We start from the raw sequence: 25,426 nt of genomic DNA on the forward strand, positions 1-25,426 counted from the left end.
ATTTTCTCCTTTTGAGAATGGTGGCAGCTTGTCTGCTATGATGCTGGGTCTCTTGTACCCATGATCACCAGCATTCAAAGGAGAAGACATCTGAAGTAGGAGAGCCTTAGGCTAACACATAGCCAGAAGTTTTGACAAGAGATGGGGGAAGGATGGAAAGAGAGGGAAAAGGAGGGAAGAGAGAGACTGGGGTGGAAGTAGCATGAGCAGGACATATTCAAAGGCAAAGCAACCTGGTGACAATGATTTGAGTTCTTATCAAGCTACCATCCTACTAACATGAGCCAGTCACTCCCTTCTCTGCTCAAGATGGATTGAGCTAGTCTTCTGACCCGTAACTCAAAGACTAGTGACTAATAACTGAAGTATTCTAGAAAGCTATGGGAAGTAGATATCATACAATCTGGGGAATGATGAGATTTACTTACAGCAAGGTGTTCAGATTCCTTTAAAAGACCCTCAACATGTATACTTCAAAACACAGGCAATGAAATGTAAGTTACTAGCCAGTCTGGAGATGACACAATTCTAATATTCAGGAGGCTTTCATTTTTAAGGACCATAAAACGTCAGACCACCCATATTCAGAACTAATGGCAAATGCGCAGTAACTGGGTTCAATTACGAAAACTTTTTAAGGAGTATACACCCAGGGGGAGTTTGGTAGACAGAGCCTGGCTGTGGAGCCAACAGGCCCAGATGCAGCTGTTTAATATCTATTTCTTGTTATTTAGTTGCTAAGTTATATGCGACTCTTTTTTGTGACACCATGGACTATAGTCCACCTGCCTCCTCTGTCCATGGGACTTCCCAAGCAAGAATACTGGAGTGGGTTGCCATCTCCTCTAGGGGATCTTCCTGACCCAGGGGTTGAACCTGCATCTGCCTCACTGACAAGTGGATTCTTTACCACTGAGCCCAGGGAAGTCCATTTATAGCTATGTTTTTCCCTGAATACAAATGTGTATCAAAATTCTCTCTCGGGTGATGTCCACTGGGTTATTGACACTTTGGTAATATACTTGGGCTTCCTTCCACATGCTGCCAATACTAAGAAGGAAAACACATGTCCTTGGAGGAAACAGGAAAATGAAAAAGTGGGAAAACTGTCTACATATAATTTTAACGTAGAATCTGGGAGACTAGGAATATTGAATACATCCCTCCAAAAGAGTAAATCCTATTGTGTGCAATCTGACTGATTGTTCCTAGGAGAGAGTCCAGGAGGTAAAACCAGAAAGAAAGAGAGCCTCATAATATAAACTATTTGTTGAGACAGTACCACCTACCAGGCAGGGTACTAGGTTCTGAACCCCATTATTCAACAAATTGTCTTAACACAACCCTAGATGTTATTATACTTTTGAGGACTTGTAGGGAGAAAGGACTTAATTGCATAAGACCATGCAGATATGTGCACGGTTTGTGGGTATCTCTGATTCCCAAGTCCACACTGGAAACTGCTAGGTTCTGATTCCATACTTGTTGAGAGCTCCCTAAGTGCCAGCCAGGATCCTAGGCACTTCACATTGTCCTCCTTCATCCTCACAGGTAAAGTGGGCATTATTACCCTCACTTTATCAATGAGCAAACTAAGGCTTAGAATTTAAATTAATCTAAGTTTAAAAGTTCTAAGATTAAAAATTTAATTTTAGAATTAAAAAAAAAAAAACATATATTCTCTCTCTTCCTCAGATTCACTTAGACAGAAAGCAGAAAATTCTTGAGCTTGTGAAAGTCAACAGACATTTAATAACTACCAATTGACTACAGGGATACTAAAAAAAGATTAGAAGGTAACTATTGAATAAGTTGGAGGAGGGCATGGCAACCCACTTCAGCATTCTTGCCTGGAGAATCCCCATGGACAGAGGAGCCTGGCGGGCTACCGTCCATGGGGTTGCAAAGAGTCAGACACGACTGAGCGACTAAGCATAGCACAGCATTGAATAAGTTAGGTCTAGGAAAAAACAATAATACATAAATCTAAGGTCGCCGCCAAATGCCTTTGTTAACTAAACTGAATGACGGTAGATGCAAAATCATTTGTTTCCCTGTGATCCTCCAGGTTGGGAGCACAGGAGCAGAGAGCTTTGAAACTCTTGGAAACCACAGGCGGGTGTGTGACAAATCCACCCTCTGCTTCACGCCTGCCCTCTTGCCAATTTTGTTTTTATGTATGAGGCTCAATATTCTCTTCTCTAAGAAATTTCAAGTCCACTGATTCTGGTCCACATGAGCCTAATGAGCCAAACTAGTAATTTATTTTCTAGTTCGCTTTATTTCTTAGAGAAGTTTCAGATTACAGAAAACCTGACCAAAAAACAGAGCTTCTATAACTCTTATTCCTCAATTTCTATTTCCCTTCTTATTAACGTCTCACACTAGTGGGGTACACTTGTTATAACTGATGAGACATTATTGAAATACTTGTTCGTAGTAACACCGGAGTTCAGTCTTTGCGTTGTACAGAAAGTATTGATTTTTAATTGTTTTTTAATGATTGTATATTCTATGAGACTGCCTCAATATCCTCTTTGTAACAAATAACCATCTGCCCAGACACCAAACTAAAGGATTCCCTGCAATTTCTGCATCCCCATATTATCTTTTCCCTAGGCAGGTAGGGGGAGCTAGAGAGTAAGATTTTTTTTTTTTCCCCTTCTTTTTTTTTTTATGGTTGGCATCTTTTTTTTTTTTTTTTTTTAATCAAGTGTGAAACAGATCGCCAGTCCAGGTTGGATGCATGAGACAAGTGCTCAGGGCTGGTGCACTGGGATGACCCTGAGGGATGGGATGGGGAGGGAGGTGGGAGGGGGGATCAGGATGGGGAACACATGTAAATCCATGGCTGATTCATGTCAGTGTATGGCAAAAACCACTACAATATTGTAAAGTAATTAGCCTCCAACTAATAAAAATAAATGAAAAAAAAAGAGATGATTTAAAGAAGAAAAAATTTTAAGTTATCTCTTCATCAAGACTGTTGCTTTACTGCAATGTGTACTCTGACAGAAGTCTTAATAGAGTAATACAGATATGCTCTGTGAATAAGTCTGAAAAAATAAAAAAGCCATCAAGAGAGCAAACAAAAAGTTTTCGACCTGGCTAGCCTAGGACTTAGGAACGAGATCTAACAGGGAAAAAAGTGACTTAGTTTATTTAATGAACTCCATCAGAAATTTTTTTTTTTCTGGGCTTCCCTCATAGCTCAGTCAGTAAAGAATCTGCCTGCAATGCAGGATACCTGGGTTTCATCCCTGGGTTGGGAAGATCCCCTGGAGGAGGAAATGGCAACCTATTCTAGTATTCTTGCCTGGAAAATTCCATGGACAGAAGAGCCTGGCATGCTACAGTCCATGGGGTTGCAAGAGTCGGACACAACCTAGTGACTAAGCCACCACCATCAGGATTTTTCTGACCCGATGAGGGACTGCAGTTAGTGAGTGAATGCCAGTAGGGATGACAGGACAGAGCATTTTACCACCACGCCTTTTTGCGGGTAGAAAAGTGAGAAATAGAGAAAGTCTATGGAGGGTTCAAAGCCAGCTGTCAAGATCTCTCTGGCATGTCAGCACCACATCCTTCCTCTCTCCCAGGGCTCTGAGACTCTACAGTTTGCACCAGGGCCCAGAAGACTGCCACTGAGTCAGCTTGCAGGCCAGCTGGTGCTCTTCCAAAGGAAGAGCCACGCTGGGTAACCCGGCTAGCCTTGTTCACCCGTCGGGGCATTCCCGATTCACGGCCAAGTCCACCCCTGAAATCGTCTAACGCTTTCAAATGCTCTTTTATTTCCAGCCAGCTACATATGGCCTATGAGACTGGCCTGACCGAGCCAAAGCAGGGCTGTCCCACAGCCAGTTGGCAGCAGATCGGGTTGCAATCTGCGGGAATGAAGACAGCACTTCAGTGAAGCAGCCACCTTCTCCAGACAGGACTCCTTGGAGCCGACTGAGAGCGTGGGCCCCGACACCAGATGCTCTCGAATGCCAACTGTCAGCCCGCGGCCAGGGACCAGCATCCCGGGCAGTTCATCCAAAGCGCTGATTTCATTCCTGGTGTAGTTACTTTAGTTCTTGCTTATGTGTAACGGTCAATGTTTCTCTCTTACAAAGGGCCGCAGAGGTTATCCTTCAAACAACTAGCACATTCAAACCACTGAAGACTAAACACAAAATAAAAATGAACATTCCAATGTGAATACTAATATATATATTTGTATTGAAGTGAAATGGCCATAACTAAATGGTCAGAAGGGACTCCATCCTTTAGAAAGAAACACAGACCAACTTACCCTCCCATTTTGCAGTCTCCGGTTCCACCTTTCCAGGCTCTGACATACTTCGGGTTGGCCCACAGGGACACAGGATTAAAGCTTCCACTGGAAAAATAAGGTCCCACTGGGCTCAAGATTACAAAGAGCAGGGCTCTAGTTGGCTTCTTGACTCCCAGAGAAGGCTGGAAGATAGTAAAAGTACACACAACTGTTAATCGAAAACACAGATGCCAGTCTCAAAGTCTAGAACAGATCAGTAACATCTCCCAGAAGCCATCAAATGACAGCTGTTACTCCTGAAGCTGAGTTACACAAAGCCTGATGGTCTCCTGAGAAGAAAACACCAAGACTTAGTTCCATTTTGCTTTGCTTTCAGAGTTATGATTTTAAAGGAAAGGCAAATTTGTCTATTGTTTTAGTGGTAGGTTTTTTATGCATGCTCAGTTGCTCGGTCGTCTGACTCTTTGTGACCTCATGGATGGTAGCCCGCCAGGCTCCTCCGTACATGGGATTATCCCAGGCAAGAATACAGGAGAGGGTTGCCATTTCCTCTTCCAGGGGATCTTCCTGACCCAGGGATCAAACCCACGTCTCCTGGGGCACCTGCATTGGCAGTGGATTCTTTACCACTGAGCTACCTGGGAAGACCAGTACATTGTCAACTAGCCATATATTTTTGACAACTAGCCATATAATACCTTTCAGGATTGCAGTGATTATGAACTGAAAAAGGAAAGAACCTAGACATGATTTCAGTCTTTGGGTTTGAAACCTAATATTTGCTTCTCTAACTTGCCCCTCTACTTCATTCAAAACACTCTGGTGCCAGCAGACTTGGGCTGGGGAACGTGCCATTAGCACATCCAACGGTGACAGATAACAGACACCAAGAGTGTAGCTTCACTAGAAGCAAAGACATCAGACAAAACAAATCCCCGCCACCCAGGCCCCTGCCCACCAAAAGACAGAGGATGAAGGACTCAGGAATTCATATAAGGAATGACAGGGAGAGAAAACGGCCTTCCCCACAAACACTGAGAAAATCACAAGCCAACAATGCAATCGTAAATTCCTTCAGCACAAAAGTAGTTACCCTCAGTTGTTTTTTAAAGAGGAAAATTGAGAGACTAAAAAGTTTTGAGGGTTACATATTCTAAAGGCATTAAAGGTTGCTGGGCTATCCTGTACAGTTTCAGGCCACGCAGGTAAGAAAACAAATTAAGACTATTATATTAAGTCATGGTCAATAAAATACATACGTTGAGTCTTCGAAAAAGAAGCCTAGTCTGCCTGGATGGGGTAGCAATCTGGTGTGAAAATAATGAGAAGAGACTCAAATTCAGCTAATTTGTGACTTTGGTAATATTTAATATTTAATGAAACTGGCTAAAAGTGGACCTGGGGCTATATTTTTTTCCCTGAATTTCAATTAAATCTCCTCTGCTACCTTTTAGCTCATGAGGCCTCACCCACTACTTATGCCCAGATGAAGAATGAGGTAGGTAATAAGCATAATAAAATGTGTTTGTATAAGAGGCTTAGGAAATGGGAAGCTGAGTCCGTTCACACAGCATGTGAACCCGAGGGTCACACAGGGCTTGGTTGGCCCCAAAGGAAAAGGATAAAGAGTGACAGGTACCAAGTTAAAGAAATGAGTCAGTTCACAGACTTAGAGAATACACTTATGGTTGCCAGGGGGGAAGGATGGGGTGAAAGGATAGTTTGTATGTTTAGGATTGACAAGAACACGCAACTGTATTCAACAAGGATCTAAAGCATAGCACAGGGAACTCTGCTCAACGTTATGTGGCAGCCTGGATGGGAGCGGAGTTTGGGGGACAATGGACACGTGTATATGTATGGCTGAGTCCCTCTGCAGTCCACCTGAAGCTGTCACAACATTGCTAACAGGCTATACTCCAATGCAAAATAAAAAGTTCAAATTAAAGAAAAAGATTAAAAAATGAGTCAGTGGTAGGGAAATTAAAGTCTTGTTTAGGCTTCAGAGACAAAGCAGCGCAGGCCTCCGACCTTGCTTCTGACCTACATGGATACAGCCCTGACTACTGCTGTGGGTGTCAGCCACACCTGCTGTGAGTGTGAGAAGAGAAACACAATAGATAGAGAGGCAGCAGATCTTGGAATTTGTCAAGTCCCTTGAGGAGGTCTGGCCTACCACTCCCAGGACTTAGTAACATTCCAAGGTTTGCATAACAAAGCAAGCGTTAGTTGCTCAGTCCTTTCAGCCTCTGTAGCCCACCAGGTTCCTTTGTCCAGGGGTTTCTCCAGGCAAGCCTACTAGAGTGGGTTGCCAATTCTTTTTCCAAAAAAGGAAACAGCATTGTAAAAAAATAACATAATACCAGAGCTGCAGTTTTGCTGACAGATTGATGATGATATATCAATAGCCTCAGATATGCAGATGACACCACCCTTATGGCAGAAAGGGAAGAAGAACGAGAGTCTCTTGGTGAAAGTGAAAGAGAAGAGTGAAAAAGCTGGCTTAAAACTCAACATTTAGAAAACTAAGATCATGGCATCCAGCCCCATCACTTCATGGCAAATAGATGGAGAAACAATGGGAACAGTGACAGACTTTATTTTCTTGGGCTCCAAAATCACCTCAGATGGTGACTGCAGCCATGAAGTTAAAAGACACTTACTCCTTGGGAGGAAAGTTATGACCAACCTAGACAGCATATTAAAAAGCAGAGACATTACTTTGCTGACAAAGATCCATCTAGTCAAAGCTATGGCTTTTCCAGTAGTCATGTATGGATGTGAGAGCTGGACCATAAAGAAAGCTGAGCGCGGAAGAATTGATGCTCTTGAACTGTGGTGTTGGAAAAGATTCTTGAGAGTCCTTTGGATTGCAAGGAGATCCAACCAGTCAATCCTAAAGGACATCAATCCTGAATGTTCATTGGAAGGACTGATGCTGAAGCTGAAGCTCCAATACTTTGGCCATCTGATGTGAAGAACTGACTCACTGGAAAAGACCCTGATGCTGGGAAAGACTGGAGGCCGGAGGAGGGGATGACAGAGGATGAGATGGTTGGATGGCATCACTGATTCGATAGACATGAGTTTGAGCAAGCTCTGGGAATTGGCGATGGACAGGGAAGCCTGGGGTACTGCAGTCCATGGTGTCTTAAAGAGTTGGACACGACTGAGCAACTGAACTGAACTGAACTGAACTGATGATGATATATCAATTTGCATCCTGGGATTATAAGTGGGAGAAATGCAGTCTTTGAAGTCTCACCCACAAAGCGGATGTGCTGCCTGGGACCTTTGCCTAGTTGGAACTCCAGACTGCTGTCACACGAGACATCCCAGTGCTGTTTAAGTCCGGATGCTGGCAAATCCAATTTGGCGATGTAGGTACTATTGCTCCCCTCTGCTGTTTCTATTTCTTTTTTCTTTTATGTTAGAATATTGAAAGTAGACTAGATAGTTCTGTTAGGGGAAGCACACTGGTTGAAACCACCCACCCTGGCCAGGTACCATAGTAACCATTTGCATGAGTTGTTTTATGATAGGAGATCCTGATAAGGAATAGGGAACTAATAAGTCACCACCAAATAAGCCACCACCCACCAGAAAAGAGTTCGGGAAAGGTCGAAAGGAGACACCACGTGTCCGTCCACTTGCCAGAATCCCTCTCACTAGCATCCATCTTGGCTGAGCGATGCGTGCGCCACCAGGAAAGACTCTGAATTAGAATGATTGGCCAAAGACCACCCGGAAACTAATCCCATCACCATAAAACCCAAGACTTCAAGCCATGTGGCAGAGCAGTTCTCCTGGGTTCCCTCACCCTCCTGCTCTCCACCCAGGCGCCCTTCCCCAATAAAATCTCTTTCTTTGTCAGCACATGTGTCTCCTCAGATACTTCATTTCCGAGTGTTAGACAAGAGCACAGTTTTGGGCCCTGGAAAGGGTCCCCCTTCCTGCAACAGTTCTCTAAGAAATATTTGTATTGTTTATTTGTATATAACGAGTGACTTATTTTGTTAACAAATCCTCTGGACCTGAGACAAAAGTGAAAACTTTCAGCAAAACAGCCAGCAAGCAACAACAGGTTTTGGTTTTTTTGCTCATTTGGGTTTGCTCTTTAGTGGGGGCTGAAGAGGACACCCCTACAAAGAATGAGGAGACTTAAACTCCATTTGCTTTTATTGGTTTCATTATTTGGAAAAAGAAATTCCCAGAATAACACACGCATCTGCTTTTCTTCCAAATTTTGATAAAAATTGACTATCTTATCTCTGTACTTTTATCTACTTGTCAGTTAATTAAGTACACTTCATATCAGGGGGGCTTTGAAGCTTTACATTAAAAAAAAAAATTATTGACCATTGTAATAAGGAATTAAGCTTCTCAACATAATTTAGAAATACAATATGCAGGACACAGTATCAATAATGTATCTAGCTTCTAATGTTCTAAATAAAATACCTTATTTATGGATAAGCTGATAAGCATTTTATTACTGACATCACATGAATGCCTGGACTTTTTTCACTCTTGTATTTTTTGCAACCTACACTACTAAAAAAAAAGTAACAATAACTCATCATCACAGATAAATCTCATGTTTTAATTTCCTTCCCTTGATTTTAATTAACAGGTAAACTTGCATTTAATCCACTAGATGGCAGTAGAGAGAAAACAGATGGAAAACAGAGGAACACTAAATCTATTTCTAGAGAAGGAGATCCTGATAAAAATCTTTAAACAATATCTTTATCCCTGGGTCAGGAAGATCCCCTCGAGGAGGAAATGGCAACCCCTTCCAGTATTCTTGCCTGGGAAATCCCATGGACAGAGAAGCCTAGTGGGCTCTACAGTCCATAAGGTCGCAAAGAATCAGACATGACTAAGGGATTAAACCACCACCACCATTCTTAGCAAGCAGGTAGATTACAGACTAGAATTTTTCAATGCTGAGAGAAAATGTGTTTATGTGTACTAACTTTCATTTCTGAAATTTAAGCAAGGTCAACTCATATTTTGCAAGGACTTTGAGTGTTGGTGTTAATCATAGCTCAGTCACCTTCATCCTTAAATAATTATTTATGTCAAATATCTTTCTATGAAAAGAACTATGACTTTACTGAAAATGATCACACTGTTTCATAAGTGAGAGTAAATAAAATGTAACTTTTTGGATCAGGAAGGGAACCTGGTGATTGGATCTGTTTCTCCCCTCTGAAACCAACATTTGTTCCTCAGTTCTCCCTTCTTTCCCGGAAAGCAATTTAAATTCTGCACTACTCCTACAGTAAAGAGTAGTTTATGATAGCATAATAATAATCAAATGGCAATAAACAACATTCTATGATCACAAGATCAGGAGTCTGGTTGAAATAAAATAAAAGCCACATACATAAAAAAAAAAATATGGATAGTAACAGCTGATAAGTTATGTAGACCAGTTTCAATGTCTTGTTTTGATTGATTTTTAAAAATACTTCTCTACTAGTTTCTTGGATTATTTCAATACATAAAGAACTGAAAGGGGCTTTTAAGAAATCCCTTGGAAAATGAGAAATACAAAATTATAGATGCAAAGTTTATAATGTCTCAAGGGACCACATTGACTTTGAAGTTGAAATTCTGTTATATTAAAAAATATACTCTTTTAAGTTATACTCCACGAACAACAAATAAATATATATATGAGCATTAAATGTGGGTACATTTTACACAAAGTAACAGGACAATTGAGTGTGATGGAAAATAAAGACACATTTCACAGTGGAAATGACCACTTCTGGGTCACTTAGAAAATTCCTTTATAGAAAGGCAGGACTTCTAGGGTGATCCGTCTGCAGCGGGCATTCAGCAAACTGAGAAATGTACTACTTAATAGTCCATGTTTTGGCCTGGAATGCAGAGAAGCACCGCAGCCATGTAAAGGCTTGAGAACGATTCTGCTGGGCAAGGCAATTAAGGGACAGAAGAAAAAATATAATTAGAAATAATTGGGGAACATTTTTCAAAAAGAAATTTTTAGGGTGCTCCAAATTATTTTTTTGATCCAAAGAGTAGACTAATTTAGAAAAAAAAAAATTCCGTCAGTTCTTAAAAAAGATTAGTTAAAGGGGACAATTGACAAAGAATACTGAACTGGGACTTCCCTAGTAGGCAGGTGGTTAAGAATCTGCTTTGCTGGGACTCTGTGGGAGAAGGCGAGGGCGGGATGTTCTGAGAGAATAGCATTGAAACAAATATACTATCAAGGGTGAAACAGATCACCAGCCCAGGTTGGATGCATGAGACAAGTGCTCAGGGCTGGTGCACTGGGATGACCCAGAGGGATGGCATGGGGAGGAGGCGGGAGGGGGGATCAGGATGGGGAACACATGTAAATCCATGGCTGATTCATGTCAATGTATGGCAAAAACCACTACAATATTGTAAAGTAATTAGCCCCCAACTAATAAAAATAAATGAAAAAAAAAAAAAAGAATCTGCTTTGCAATGCAGGGAACACAGGTTCGGTCCCTGGTTGGGGAACTAAGATCCCAGATGCTGTGGGGCAACTAAACCCTCACACCCCAACTAGAGAGTCCATCTGCCGCCATGAAAAGTCCCCATCGGCCTCAACTAAGACAGGTTAGCCAAGTTGGTTAATTAATGTTTTTTTGGTTAAGTTTCTATCTTTAAAAAAAAACAAGAACAATGAACTAAGGGGATACTGTAAGAAACACAGGACTGACCAGTGACCCATGTAGGGTTTCAGTGTGAGTCACATAGGCGAGGGACACCAAATTCATGGAATGTGTTTATAGGAAAAACTAGTTGGTCTGATTTAAGAGTAAAAACTAATTAGCAACCCTCAATAATTACACGGTACTTTCAGGTTTCCAAGACATTCGATAGCCATTATCTCAGAAAATTCAACAATCCGGGAAGTTAAGAGTTGTAATTCCTATTTCTAAGTTAAAGAAACTGAGGCTCAAATGATTCACCCAGAGTTTTCATTATTAAGTTCTGGACATCCTTCTACTTTTAGTCCAGAGCTCTTTTTCTGATATCAAAATTTGAGAGAGGGGAAAAGAAAAAAATTCGGTGAAATTCTCGAGATTTCCTAATGTGAAGAGAGTTCAAACCAGACCTTCCTTCCACCCTCAGCCTTCACCACAGTCTCATATTCTATGCACCCTCTGCTCAAACCATATGGAATCCTTTTAGATTCCTCCTTGCTTTCCTACTCAAAATATATAAGTAGAAGGCCTAACCCCTGATGTGAATGTATTTGGAGATAAAGCTTTAAAGGAGGTAAAGTTAAATGGGGTCAAAAGCCTGGCAGCATAGTCCCAATTCTGTTGGTTCTGTGGGGCTCTATGTGTGTTCGGTCATGTCTGACTCTTTGCCACCCCATGAACTGTAGCTCTCCAGGCTCCTCTGTCCATGGAATTTTCCAGGCAAGAATACTGGAGTGGGTTGCCATTTTCTCCTCCAGGGGATGTCCCTGACCCGCAGATCATACCCGAGTCTCTTGTGTCTCCTGTCTGGCAGGTGGATTCCTTACCACTGAGCCACGTGGGTAGTCCTGTTATCCTTCTAAGAAGAGACACCAGAGCATATGTGCCCTGCGACCTCCCACTACAGAGTGACAAAGTGGACCCCTGGAAGCGAGGAAGTGAGGCATCACCAGAGACCAACCCTGTTCGCACTTTGACTATGGGCTCCCAGCCTCCAAAACTGAGAAAATGAATTCTGGTGTTTAAGGCACCTAATCTTTGGGACTTCCGTGGTGGTCCAGTGATTAAGACTCTGCACTTCCACTGCAGGGGGCAAGTATTTGATACCTGGTTGGGAAACTAAGATCGCGAGTGCCTCATCTTTAAAATCCTGTTGTGGCACCAGGCTTCCCTGCTGACTCAGGTAGTAAAGAATCTGCCCATGATTCAGGAGATGTGGGTTCAATCCTTGAGTTGGGAAGATCCCCTGGAGGAGGAAATGGCAACCCACTCCACCAGTATTCTTGCCTGGAGAATTCCATGGACAGAGGAGCCTGGCGGACCACAGTCCAGGGGATTGCAAAGAACCGGACTTTGCAAAGTTTCTGTGGCAACTTTTGCAAACTTTGCAAACTTTCTGTGCCACTTTCTGTGGCAACACAAACCAATCAAAACATCCCCTCTCTCTAAGTAATACAAACCCTTAAATCTCTATTTATATGTCATCTAACTGTCACTTCAGGAAATGCGTTCCAGTTACAAGCCTAGGTGCTTGTGTTACACGGTATTATAGCATCCTCAAATGTAGATAAAATACCCATCATGCTTTCTTACAACTGCTTATTTAATTCTCCACCACTCAGTCATCTGTGCACTCCATGAAGTGCAGGACCTTTGCCTCCTACACAAAGCATCCTCTGTTGTTTGATATACCAGGTACTGATTAGACATCGGTTGAACTGTTGGCCATCTTAATAAGACATTTATGGAAAAGCGCTATGAAACTAACTTAGATGACTACTTAGGAAATTTGAATTATTTTATTTAAAAAAAGCTGATGTTAATCCTTATCTGTTGAGTTGATGCCATAGAGAAAATGTTCCTGTCTCCTGCTTCATTTCCTTTAGTGCTGGCCTTCAGACTAATGGGTAATTAATATATAGACACTGAAAGAATATCATGGGGAAAACAAAAGCCAAGCATTTTCTGAGACCTGCTATAAAACAGGTAGGGGACAGGGCTGAGTTTGTTTCTCAGTCCTGTTCAAAGAGAAAGACTATACATTTAACATTAGACAGAAAGGCTAACCACTCAGCTCTGTTTTTTTTTTTTAATTTTTCCAATAAAAATGATGTTAAAATTTAAAAAAGAAAAAGATGGTTAAAAGAAAACTAAAGCTCAGGTGAGAGCACTTTACAATCTAATATTATGTAAAAGCAGTGATAATGTACTGGGTTAGAATAAGGATTAAATTAGATATCTGTTCAAAGTTCCCAGGGTCTGATCTTTTTTATGCATCCAGTAAATACCAATTTTTACTATTTTTAAATAAATAATACCTGATAATAGTAATAATGGTAAATAAATTCAACATGTACCAATTTACGGGACATTCAGATGACATTAAAATGATTGTAGATCTGAGCACTGAACTAGTCAATACTCAGTGTTAGAACTGTGGAGAACGAGTTGGTCCTTGGAAAAAAGACGAGGATTCCTGTACTGATGATGTGGAACATATAGGTTGGTAAATGTGAAACATAAATAGAAATTTCAGCATGAATTATTAAGCAAATGGCTAAGAATATGAGATGAGGAAGTACCCAGGGAGAGCCAAAATGAATCACTCTTAGGAAAGCCATGCTTCATTTCCCTTCTAAAGTAACTCAGGATCAAGGGTCAGCAAATTTCAGCCTGCTGCCAGTTTTGTTTTTAAGTTTCACTGGAACATATTCTTTCATTCATGTGTGGCCTATCGCTGTTTTTGTGCTACAAAGGCAGAGGTGAATAGTTGCAAGGAACACAAAGCCAAAAATATTTAACTACCTGGCTTCCCAGGTGGCGCTAGTGGTAAAGAACCCACCCACCAATGCAGGAGACATCAAGAGACGTGGGTTCAAGCCCCGGGTCAGGAAGATCTGGAGGAGAGCGTGGTAAGCCAGTATCCTTGCCTGCAGAATCCCATAGAGGAACCTGGCAGGCCACGGTCCACAGGGTCACAAAGAATTGGACACAACTGAAGACACTCAGCATGTACACACACCTGGCCCTTAACAGACAATGTCTGCCAGCCCTTCCTCTGGATGCCAGGAAAATGCCACAGGCTGGTATCACCTTAGAACCAGGGTCTTCTCCCTGACCTAGCCTCAGTGCTCAGACCTGGACTGCGGGATTCCATCCAGATTGGTTCAATGAACTGGGCCAAACAAGCCTCTGGGCTTGGAGGAGAGCAACAGGTAAGACCAACACAGGCAGCTGGCAACTGCAGCAGTCTCAGCCTGTGAGCTGGGTGACGAAGGGGGAAGGATGCTACACTCACGAAGAGCCCTCTCTGTGACATGAATGTCAGGTGGAGAACCACAAGCCAAGGAGCAAGGCGGGGGTACTTGGATGTCCCTCCATCCCGTATATGTCACTGCCTGCTGACATTGTCACCTTCAGAAGTAGATGCATGATAGAAGTAGAATTTGGGAAATCTTGTGACTCTCTGATCAGTTTCCTCTTCCTTCTTAGACCATTGACATCAGCTTAGAAACACGCCATAACACCTCCAGTCTCAAAAAACCATTCTCCCTTTCTCACCCGCCCCACTCCAAGTACCCACTCATCTCTCTGTTCCACTGCAGAGCAGAATTCCTCACAAGATTAATGCATACTCACAATCACAACCTCCCTCCTCTCATCCTCTACTGAGTCCATGACATTCAGGCTGTCAGTCCCACTACTGATGTTTAAGATCACCAAGGACTCCACGTTGTCAAATCCAATAATCAAGTCTTGGGCTTCATGGCACTGGTCCTGTGGGTGGGACTTGCCACAGTTCATTGCGTCTCCATGTTCTCCATTTGGCTTCCAGGACACCAAGCCCTCTTGTTTTTCTTTCTACCTTCCAGGCTGCTACTTCTCAGACCCCTTAGCTGACTCCTCTTCCTCTCCCTTTCTCTACATGCTGGCCTGCCTCAGATCTCATTCCTTGCCTTCCTTTCATCTCTCTCTACAGCTATCTCCTTGATAACCTCATCCAAGCCCCAGACTATAAAGGCATTTTATACTAAAGACAGGAATGTAGCACTTAAACTCCCAAATCTCTCCTGAATTTCAGTCTGGTGTATCCACCCACCAACTTGATATCACGGGCTGAAATTCCCACAAGACTGAACTCTTCATTCTACCCATCGTCACTCCAACAAATAAAATCCTCTCCTTCACTTTCCCCCATCCCAACAAATGGTCACTAACCAGCAGTAATAACTCCAAAGCAAAACTAGACATCTTTCCTCTTACTCTCATAAAGATCTAAGCAAATTTTGTGAGCTGTAATAAATATCCTTGAATGTCTGTCTTTATGTGCACCCGGGGATATGTCTATAGCATAAATGCTGTAAAGAAAGTCTGCATTTTTTAAAGATCCAAATTCAATTTTTCCTACACTTCCCACTATATTAATTACAGTTCTTATGTCTGTTATATTGACAATATAATGGTTGATCAACAGGAGACTGGTTATATAAATGACACCATTCTTTCACAGATTCTAAAATGTCTACTTTTTCACATTTAATGTGTCCGAAATCTGGGCTCAGCATTTTATAATTGCTGTTGGCTAAGCAGCAATCATGGGAAAGTTGTTCAGACTTAGAAATGGCTGTTCATACTGATGGCAGTTCCAATAGTCTATGGGCAATGGTGAGGCTACAAATGTTGAGTAGGCCATATAGAATGTCTTCAAAAAACTACATTCTGATTTAGCACCAAAAAATTACTACAAGGAAAAAAGCAAAAACAGGAATGGGACATGTGTTTGTTATTAGTGAAACAAAAATGTGTATTAATATTAAACAAGTGCAATTCAATATTTTCTTGAAAAGCAATAACCAAGTCATCTAATGGGACCTATGGTCAGCAGAAATTCATAAGATAATGTTGTTAGCTTTTGTTATTAAGATACATGTAAAAATAAATATGCCTGTCACAAGTGGAGTAGTGCATCTGATGGCAGGAGAAACTACAGATATTCTCAGAGAAAAATATGCATTTCAAAAAATAAAAGACAGGTATGACTCATTCACAAGTCACTCAGGACTATCTAGAAAAGTGCTGTATCACGGTGTAATTGGCAATGTCTTTCCATATCAGTGAATAAAACAATGCTGCCTCATAATTTATGGTATCCTGTATTCAACTAAGTATGGCATAACATACAATGAAATAGCTTACAGTTAGGAAAACGAGGGCAAAAAGTGGACAAACTGATTTTTTAATGGTAAAAGACTCGTAAAGGCACTTCACAAAAGGATTTCTGACAGTCAGTATGTGAAAAGGTACTCAACATAATTTGGCCTCAGAGAAGAGAAAATTAAAACCACAAAGAGATAAGGCAAAATGGGCAAAATTAACAAGATAACACCAATGTTAGCATGAATATGAGGCAAATGGAACTTTCACACATTGCTGGTGGGAGTGAAATGGTACAAACACTTTAAAAAATGGCAGTATTTAGTAAAGATATAGATATATTTTTATATATCATATATAATTTCTATATATATGTGTATGATAGCACCTCTGGCCCAGCAATTCATCTCCGAGGTTAACACTGAAGAGAAGTATGTATGTAAGTCCACCTTAAGATACACGCAAAGATGTGCACAACAGCTTTAGTTAGAACAGTTGGAAATAACTCAAATGTCCATTTGTAGACATTTGGCCCCAGGGGAGGAGGGATGGGCGCGTGACTGTACTGGGGAGGGGAGGAGAGATGACAGGAAAGGATATAAAAGAGTGTCAAGTGTCCTAGCCATATTTTAATCTTAACAGGGTGTTGGGTCCACAGATTTTCATTTTTATCCTTTAAAACCTTGCGTGTGTGGGGGTGGGGGCAGGGTGGGTGGGAGTAGGTGTGTTTCGTGTAGTTTTTAAAAATCTTGATTGCTGGCAAAAATTGAACAAAGAATTACTGTCATTTTATAAAAAGGAAGGCTAATACTTAACGTACAAACACATGTAAGCAGGTATGGGTGTGTATATTTATCAATATATATCTCTAGAAGGATATGAGAAAACTGGCAGTAGGAATTGCTTAGAAGAAGGTGAACAGTGGACTCTGGATCAGAATGAGAGTAGGAAGGAAACTTTCTTTTCATTGTATGCTTTTGGTACTATTTTCATTTTTACCAAGTTTTTCCTTCCCTCAAATCCCTCCCTGCTTAAAATTCCAGAAATACACTGGCAAGTTGCATGTGAAAATTGCTATTCTTAAACTCAGAAGCATTGTGAATGAACTTTAGACTTAGTGTGACTGTACATGTGTGTTAATGGATACATGTTACATATTGTAAAATACACAGTACAATATAGAAAATCTGCAGCGATTATTGTCAAATATAATTGAGAGCAAGAAAGCTGATAGCTCAGGGAAGGAAACAAAACAGACACAAAGGCAGACTTAACACTATTACAAGATGGGGGGCAGGGGGACGCTTCCCTTGTGGTTCAGTGGTAAAGTGTGTTCACTTTTGCCAATAGAAGTGTGTTCACTTCTGCCAACACAGGACACACAGGTTCAACCCCTGATCCAGGAAAATCCCACATGCCTCGGAGCAACTAAGCCCGTGTGCCATAACTATTGAGCCTGTGCTCCAGAGCCGTTCTCTGCAGTTTGAGAAGCCAAGGCAATGAGAAGCCCGTGCACTGCAACTAGAGAAAAGCCCATGAAGCAACAGACCCAGGATGGCCAAAAATAAATAAATTAAAGAAAAAAAAAAAGAAAAGATGGGGTGGAGGGTTAAACTGGAGATTGGGATTGATATACACACCCTACTATATACAAAATAAACTAAACTAATAAAGACCTACTGTATATATAGCACAGGAAACTATACTTAATACTCTGCAATGGCCTATGTGGGAACAGAATCTAAAAAAGAGTGGCGATATATATACATGTATCCACTTACCTGGTGGTTTCCCTGGTGGGTCAGGGGGTAAAGAATCTGCCTGCAATGCAGGAGACCCAGATTCAATCCCTGGGTCGGGAAGATTTCCTGGAGAAGGGAATGGCAACCCACTCCAGTATTCTTGCCTAAAGAATTCCATAGACAGAGGAGCCTGCTGGGCTATAGTCATGGGGTCACAAAGAGACGGACATGACTGAGCTCCTTAGGCACACACATGCTCATGTATAACTGATTCACTTTACTGTATAGCAGAAACTAACACATTGTACATCAACCATACTGCAATGAGAATTAATTTTAAAAAAGATTATACTTTACCCCAATGGACTGCATTGACATGCTTGTCAAAATAAGTTACCATAAAAAAGAAAAAAAAAATAGGAAAGAAATTATTAGTCCCATCTGAGTTATATTTCCATAAGCACTCTTATTGAACCACGCACCCATTTCTTCACAAAAGTGACCTCCATCTACCAATACATTCATTCATGGATCTGACACTCCACAAGCTCCATGAGACACTGACTTCCACGAAGGCAGGGAGGTGCTCTTGCCTAGCATCGCATTCCAAGACCAGCACGTAAGGGAGGCTGCAGAACAGAGGCAGGAGAAAAGGGGTTCTGATTTCACCTCTGTAGGCTAAGTTTCCTGTCTCTCAAGTGATGCCAACGGCACCTCCTCACGGGGCGGCTGTCAATTTCTGCAGGGAGAGCCCTACGCGTAGCGCCCAGCACTTAGGAGAGCTTCACAATGTCAGGTGAAGAGTGCAACAGCAGACTGGACCACTGTGTTTCATCAAAGAGAACCAGGATTTCCCTGAATGAAAGGAGGCAAGACTTTCTTGAGATTGAAAAGTAAGATGAGCCTGGGGTATCTTTCAGGGAAACAGTAACTCATTCAACAATTCCTTAAGTTATGTATTTTCAAACTGCTCATTGCAGTATCATATAAGTGGACAGGGAAACGGAATCCCAGTAAGAGAACTAGGACAAAGTGAAGTACATGTCCAGCATGGGGAACTGTATAGCAGTTAGAAGTCATGGACTGTCTCTTCCAGAATAATGGAAATAAAATAAAAAATAAAAGGGACCTACTTAAACGCAAAAGCTTTTGCACAGCAAAGGAAACACAAAACAAAAAGACAACCCACAGACTGCGAGAAAATATTTGCAAATGATATGACCAATAAGGGATTAGTCTCCAAAATTTACAAACAGCTCATGACGCTTAACAGCACCAAAACAAAGAACCCAATTGACAAATGGGCAGAAGACCTAAATAGACATTTCTCCAAAGAAGACACACAGATCGCCAATAGGTACGTGAAAAGATGTTCAACATTGCTAATTATTTGAGAAATACAAATCAAAACTAAAATGAGATATTACCTTACACCAGCCAGAATGGCTATCATCAAAAAAATCCACAAATAATGCTGGAATGGGTGTGGAGAGAAGGGAACCCTTCTCCACTTTTGGTGGGAATGCAAATCGGTACAGACACTAGGGAGAACAGAATGGAAGCTCCTTAAAGAAATGAAAAAAGACTCACCATATGACCCTGAAATCACACTCCAGGGCATATCCAGAGAAAAACATGACCCCAAAATATACATGCATCCCAATGTTCATTGCAGCACTGCTTATAATAACCAAGACATGGAAGCAACATGCCTATGGAATGGATAAATGACAGAGGAATGGATAAAGATGTGTGTGTGTGTGTGTAAGAAAGAAATTTGCAGCAACATGGATGGACCCAGAGAATATCATTCTGAATGAACTAAGTCAGACAGAAGGAGAAATATCATATAAGATCCTTATTATGTGAAATCTGAAAAGAAGTGATATAAATGAACCTACTTTCAAAACAGAAACAGATTTACAGACTTTGAGAATGAACTTCGGGTTGCTGGGGGGAAGATGGGAGAAAGGGACAGCTAGGGAGTTTGGGATGGACATCTACACACTGCTATATTTTAAATGAATAACCAACAGTGACCTACTGTATAGCACATGGAACTCTGCTCAATGTTATGTGGCAGCCTAGATGGGAGGGGAGTTTGGGGGAGAATGGATACATGTATATATATGGCTGAGTCCCTTTGCTGTTCACCTAAAACTATCACAACATTGTTTGTTAATCAGCTATAGCCCAATACAAAATAAAACATTTTTTAAAAAAGGTGGTGGACTGGACCTACACATAATAACCTGGATAGAAATGAGAAACACAGCATGGAGGGAAAACATTAAGAGACACAGTGAGGTGTGTGGGACGAAACCATTTATATAAATTTTAATTATGGGGGTCCAAGGTAATAAGAGACACTTAAAACACATATAAACCAAAAGAATGTTCATTCAATACATGAGAATGATTTCCAGAGACTGAAAGAAGGGATGGAAAAGGGAATAAAAAACCCAAGAGATGGTCACATTCTGCCCCAAATGCTAAGTGGTATGAACTGAGGGGTATCATTATTAACTAAGTGCACCAACACTTCAAAGTAAAAATAAACAGAATAATAAATAACTATCATCTCCTGTGATAATGTTGAAATGAACAAGAACAGCCTCAAGAAGATGTGGCATGATAATAGCAAGCTGATCATCACAGACCAAAATCAATGCAAACAAGCTGTATCTCTAAAAACAGATAATTGACATTTGAAGATACAAAAAAGGGGGCTATTAATATGAAACATGTTAACAGTTATGCAAGTAAGATTTTAAGATGGTTTATAGCAACTGAACGAGATACATATATAATCTCAAAAAGGACTGCAAAAGAATACATTAAAAGTATGGACAAAACCCAAGTGAATGATTACAAACTGCTGCTCTGATAACCAGTTTTCAAATCTGTTGAGATTCTTTCATTTACAGGCTAATTGTGAAGGGAAAAGATGATAAGACGTATAAGCATAAATAAACCAGGGCTATGAATAAAGAGAATTCTTTTCATGGAAATTGTTATGACTATAGGTAAAATTATGTATGGAATACAAAGACTTTACAAGGTGATAAAAGGAAAAGAATGACAGGTCTATGAATTTTTTTTAATTTAAATATGATTTCAGGTTTTATCTAATTTCTAATTAACAATCAGCAGCAGTTTGAAACACTCCAGCTTTTAATTTCTAAGCTTTTAACTGCTGCTGCTGCTAAGTCGCTTCAGTTGTGTCCGACTCTGTGCGACCCCATAGACGGCAGCCCACCAGGCTCCCCCGTCCCTGGGATTCTCCAGGCAAGAACACTGGAGTGGGTTGCCATTTCCTTCTCCAATGCATGAAAGTGAAAAGTGAAAGTGAAGTCGCTCAGTTGTGACCGACTCTTAGCGACCCCATGGACTGCAGCCTACCAGGTTCCTCCGTCCACGGGATTGTCCAGGCAAGAGGACTGGAGTGGGGTGCCATTGCCTTCTCCGAAGTTTTAACTACGTGTAAATATTTCAGAAGACGTTGATTTAAATGATGCTGAAATTCTCTCTTTTTTTACGTTTATTTTTGGTTATGCTGGGTCTGCATTGCCACGCGGACTTCTCTCTAGGTGTGACAAGCAGGGCTTCCTCTCTAGGTGTGGCGCGCAGGCTTCGCTGTGGTGCAGAGCCCGCTGTGGAACACGGGCTCTAGGGTGCATGGGCTTCAGCAGTTGTGGTCCCCGGGCTCCAGAGCACGGGCTCAATAGTTGTGGTGCACAGGCTTTGGGATCTTCCCAGATCAGCGATTGAATCCAGGTTTCCTGCACTGGCAGGTGGATATTTTTACCACCGAGCCACCAAAATTCTCTTTTAATATCAGAATATGTTTGGGAAAATGAATGATCTTAGTCTCTATATTTTACAAAAAGCTTATGTAATACTGTTCAGTATTTTGTTTAATAATGTAAACTTTAGAAAAAAAATTTTTTTTCAACACTCTCTACTCACTGGCTATTTAATTAGTTAATCAGTTATTAATACATGTCCCAATAAATACTCCTCTGTTTATTACCATCCTAAATCTCAAAGGATTTTAGTAATGAATCCAATTATTATCAAAGAAGGCCAGAAGACATGAAGAATTACACAAAAACGTTGGTACATAGGTATTAGGACTTCCCCATAGCTCAGATAGTAAAGAATCTGCCTGCAATACAGGAGACCCAGGTTCGATCCCTGGGTCAGAAAGATCCTCAGGAGAAGGGAATGGCTACCCATACCAGTATTCTTGCCTGGAAAATCCCAGGGACAGAGGACCCTGGCAGGCTACAGTCAGTGGGGTTGCAAAGAGTCAGACTTAACGTAAAACAACTTAAAAAATGAAGAAGCTGTTGATTATAAGACCCGTAAAGAAGCACAGTACCTTTGAAAACGTAATGAAATCCATAAGTTGGTGTCAGAGTTACTCTCAGATTATATGGCAGCTACTAAGCCTTCCTGAGTGTGAGAAGCAGTAATTAATAACAGACTGTCATGTCACACCTCAGGAAAGTGAAAACACTTCTGCCCTTAAGATGAAGTGAAATTTTCAAAGATAAAAATATTTCCACCTTGGTACTAGTTTGCAGTTCCTGGAGGAAATAAAGTGTTAAAGACTGCTAGACATACTTTTAATTCTTTCACAAGACTTGGGATGGCAATTCTATTGCAAGTTTTTAAAAAAAATCTCTGGAGACTTTATTTAAAAGCAGAGTGTTTGATCTTGGATCCACGGATTTAGATTATTTGGGTTGAGTTGGGGCCCAGTAGAAATATGTCTATTGAAGAATACAGAATATTCTCTATACACAAGTGAGTGCCATACCAGAGACTACAGACCTAGTACATGTGAGCAAGTTGATGGTTACATCTTTTTAAAAATTACCCAACTCAAAGTAACTCTTGGATAAAAGACCCACTTAATCAGTTAAGATAACCATGAAAAGAAGATGAAATGACAGATGTAAGCCAGATGCTGCACACAAGACCAAAATATCAGATAACAGATACAGAACTGCCTGCAATTCTATGAAGGCAGAGACAAGACAGAGCCATCAGAGAACCAAGTAACATAAAAAGGCAAGGAAAAGTTAGTCATCCCAGATGGAAGAATCCCACTGATCTGGAACCCATGGGCACCAACCAATCCTCCAGCCTTTATCTCGTGTATCAAATGTAGATACCATGGAAAGGCAATGTGTGATCATTACCAGACTGAACTATACAACATTTGTGTGGTGTGCAAATGTTTAAATCTACATGCTTTACTGAATGCTATTTGTAACATGCTCATTCTGAATGCCTGGTGATTTTTTTTTTCTGCCTGTACCATGAATTAGAAGATTCTAGTTGAGAATTCCCAGGGACAGGGGAGCCTGGTGGGCTGCTGTCTATGGGATCACTCAGAGTCGGACACGACTGAAGTGACTTAGCAGCAGCAGCAGCAGCAGTTGATATAAACATAGCAACCAAATATAAACAATGTTGACATCAAATGGTATCAGACTTTTCTTTCAATTCTTAGCTTACTACTTGGAAAGCAGATATTTAAAAATTCTTGACTCTGAGATCCAAAGTATGATCAAATATATAAGCTGATAGAGTGCCATGGGAGGGGACTACTTGGCAGGATTTTTGTCACTGAAGTTCTTAAATTTGGTTGAGCAACAGAATATTCAACTGGAATATCTTGGGATTGGTATAAATACGTGTATTTTAAACACTATCTGGGTAATTCATACAAAAAGATTTGAAGACCATCAATAAAGTAAATTATTGGGAGTATCAGTCAGACTATAAAATCAGACTTAAAAGCTTGTTTAACTCTACATTACATTACAGAATTTCAGGAGCTTAAAGACTTGACTAAATCACAGAACTAGAAAACTAAAGACCAATAACTTTCATAAGCACTGACACAAAAGTCCTTAGCAAAATATTTGCAAAATGCATACAGCAAAACATAATGTGAATTATTCACCATAATCAAGTAGGATTTAGCCCAAGAATACAAGTTTGTTTTAACATATAAAGATGAGTTAATATAATACATTATAATAGAATGAAGGACAAAAATCACATTATCATGTCAAGACATTTAGAAAAAGCATTCAACAAAACCCAGCCTCCATTTATGACAAAAACTCTCAACAAACTAAGATGGGGAAGAATCAGGTCTTAGAATGGGAAAGCACCCCAGATCACTAGAAGGTAGTGTTTTGAAAATTTAAAACTGCTTCTTCCTAAAGTTAAATAATAATATTTTAAAACTCAATAATATTCATATATCAGAAACTTAAGGAGAAGATGACTCTTTAAATTGTTCCAATTCTTTAACAGTTATTAGGAAGACTGCAATTTATGAAATTCATTATCCAGATGCTTAAGTCTTTCAAAAGGCATCAAAAGAAAGCCAAAGGACCACTTAGGTACCTATCCTCTGGCCTTATATATTTCTCTATTGCTTACATTCATATGACGCAGTGGAAAACCTGGTAACCATACAATTACCCCAGAGAGAGCAAATTATACTACAGCAAATGCTCTGTCCCATTTTCCATATGCCACACCTTCCTCATCCACCATCTACAATCAATCTCCCCCCTCACATCACCCATTCTCCATAGGGCTAACCCTGCTCAGTAGAGGAAGGAGACAGGGACAAAGTCTTAATATTTTATACCACATACTCACCCACACAGATGGCTGTGGTCACTTAAAGTATGTCCTTCTTTTGAAAGGTCACCAGCCAACAGACTGAACTACTGGGAGATCTTATAGCCATGTTGTTTAAACCTGCCTCTCTAGCTCTCAAGTATTTCCCTAATACCCACTGTGAACTTTATTTACAATATTTTCTATGGAAGAAGAAGGTCCTTCACTCCCACTCCTTACCAAGTAATCGAAAGACTTCAAGAAAATGAAGATTAAAAAACAGGAGCTCTCTCTCCTCCAAATTTCAAAACCATTACCACTCTTACCTTGGAGGAGAACTACCCAGATAGAGGGCATTAAACCGGTAAACTGAGGAGATGCGGTTAGTCTTAGGGAAAGGCAAACAGCCTCGGTCCTTGCTTTACTCATTTATGTTGATGGCTGTGGCTGTTTGTACCACATAGTGGCGCTGAGTACTGTCAGAAACCATATGGCTCACAAAGCTTAAAATACTGACTATCTGGCCCTTTAAAGAAAATGTTTACAGTCTTAATGATCAAGGGAAAGGAGCATTAGTGATGCTACTGGGGGGTTATTTCAAACTACCTACTAGAAGCTTCACACAAGCATAAACAATGATAATCGCCCACCAAAGTACCCCGAAATAGGAAGTCGGTCTGCACCTCAGTTCCAATGAACGTAGGACGAATATATAGACTCGCAGATGTTGAGTAGGGGACCCATTCCTCATCCAATTTCACAAGCTGCTGAATACACTCTAAAAGCTCTTTCTTGTCAAATGCCTGAAGGAATGAAAAACACAATGAATAATGCAACGTTTTTCCACTGCAGCAGTAAGAAATGATCCTCATGAGAGCTTTGAC

At 40.8% G+C, this 25,426-nt stretch overlaps 1 protein-coding gene across 5 annotated transcripts in view; it reads right to left on the minus strand.

Moving 5' to 3' along the window:
- Positions 1 to 25,426, minus strand: part of BCAT1 (branched chain amino acid transaminase 1) — a 124,006-nt gene that overhangs the window by 21,917 nt on the left and 76,663 nt on the right. For all 5 annotated transcript variants that reach the window (XM_043440241.1, XM_043440239.1, XM_043440238.1 and 2 more), the window contains exons 5-6: positions 25,226 to 25,345; positions 4,295 to 4,458 (exon numbers count right to left, since the gene is read on the minus strand). In XM_043440241.1, the coding sequence (XP_043296176.1) occupies positions 4,295 to 4,458; positions 25,226 to 25,345 (284 nt within the window). The remainder of the gene's footprint in view (positions 1 to 4,294; positions 4,459 to 25,225; positions 25,346 to 25,426) is intronic.

The sequence above is a fragment of the Cervus canadensis genome, chromosome 21 (genome assembly GCF_019320065.1).
Source record: "Cervus canadensis isolate Bull #8, Minnesota chromosome 21, ASM1932006v1, whole genome shotgun sequence".
In the NCBI taxonomy this organism is placed as follows: domain Eukaryota; kingdom Metazoa; phylum Chordata; class Mammalia; order Artiodactyla; family Cervidae; genus Cervus; species Cervus canadensis.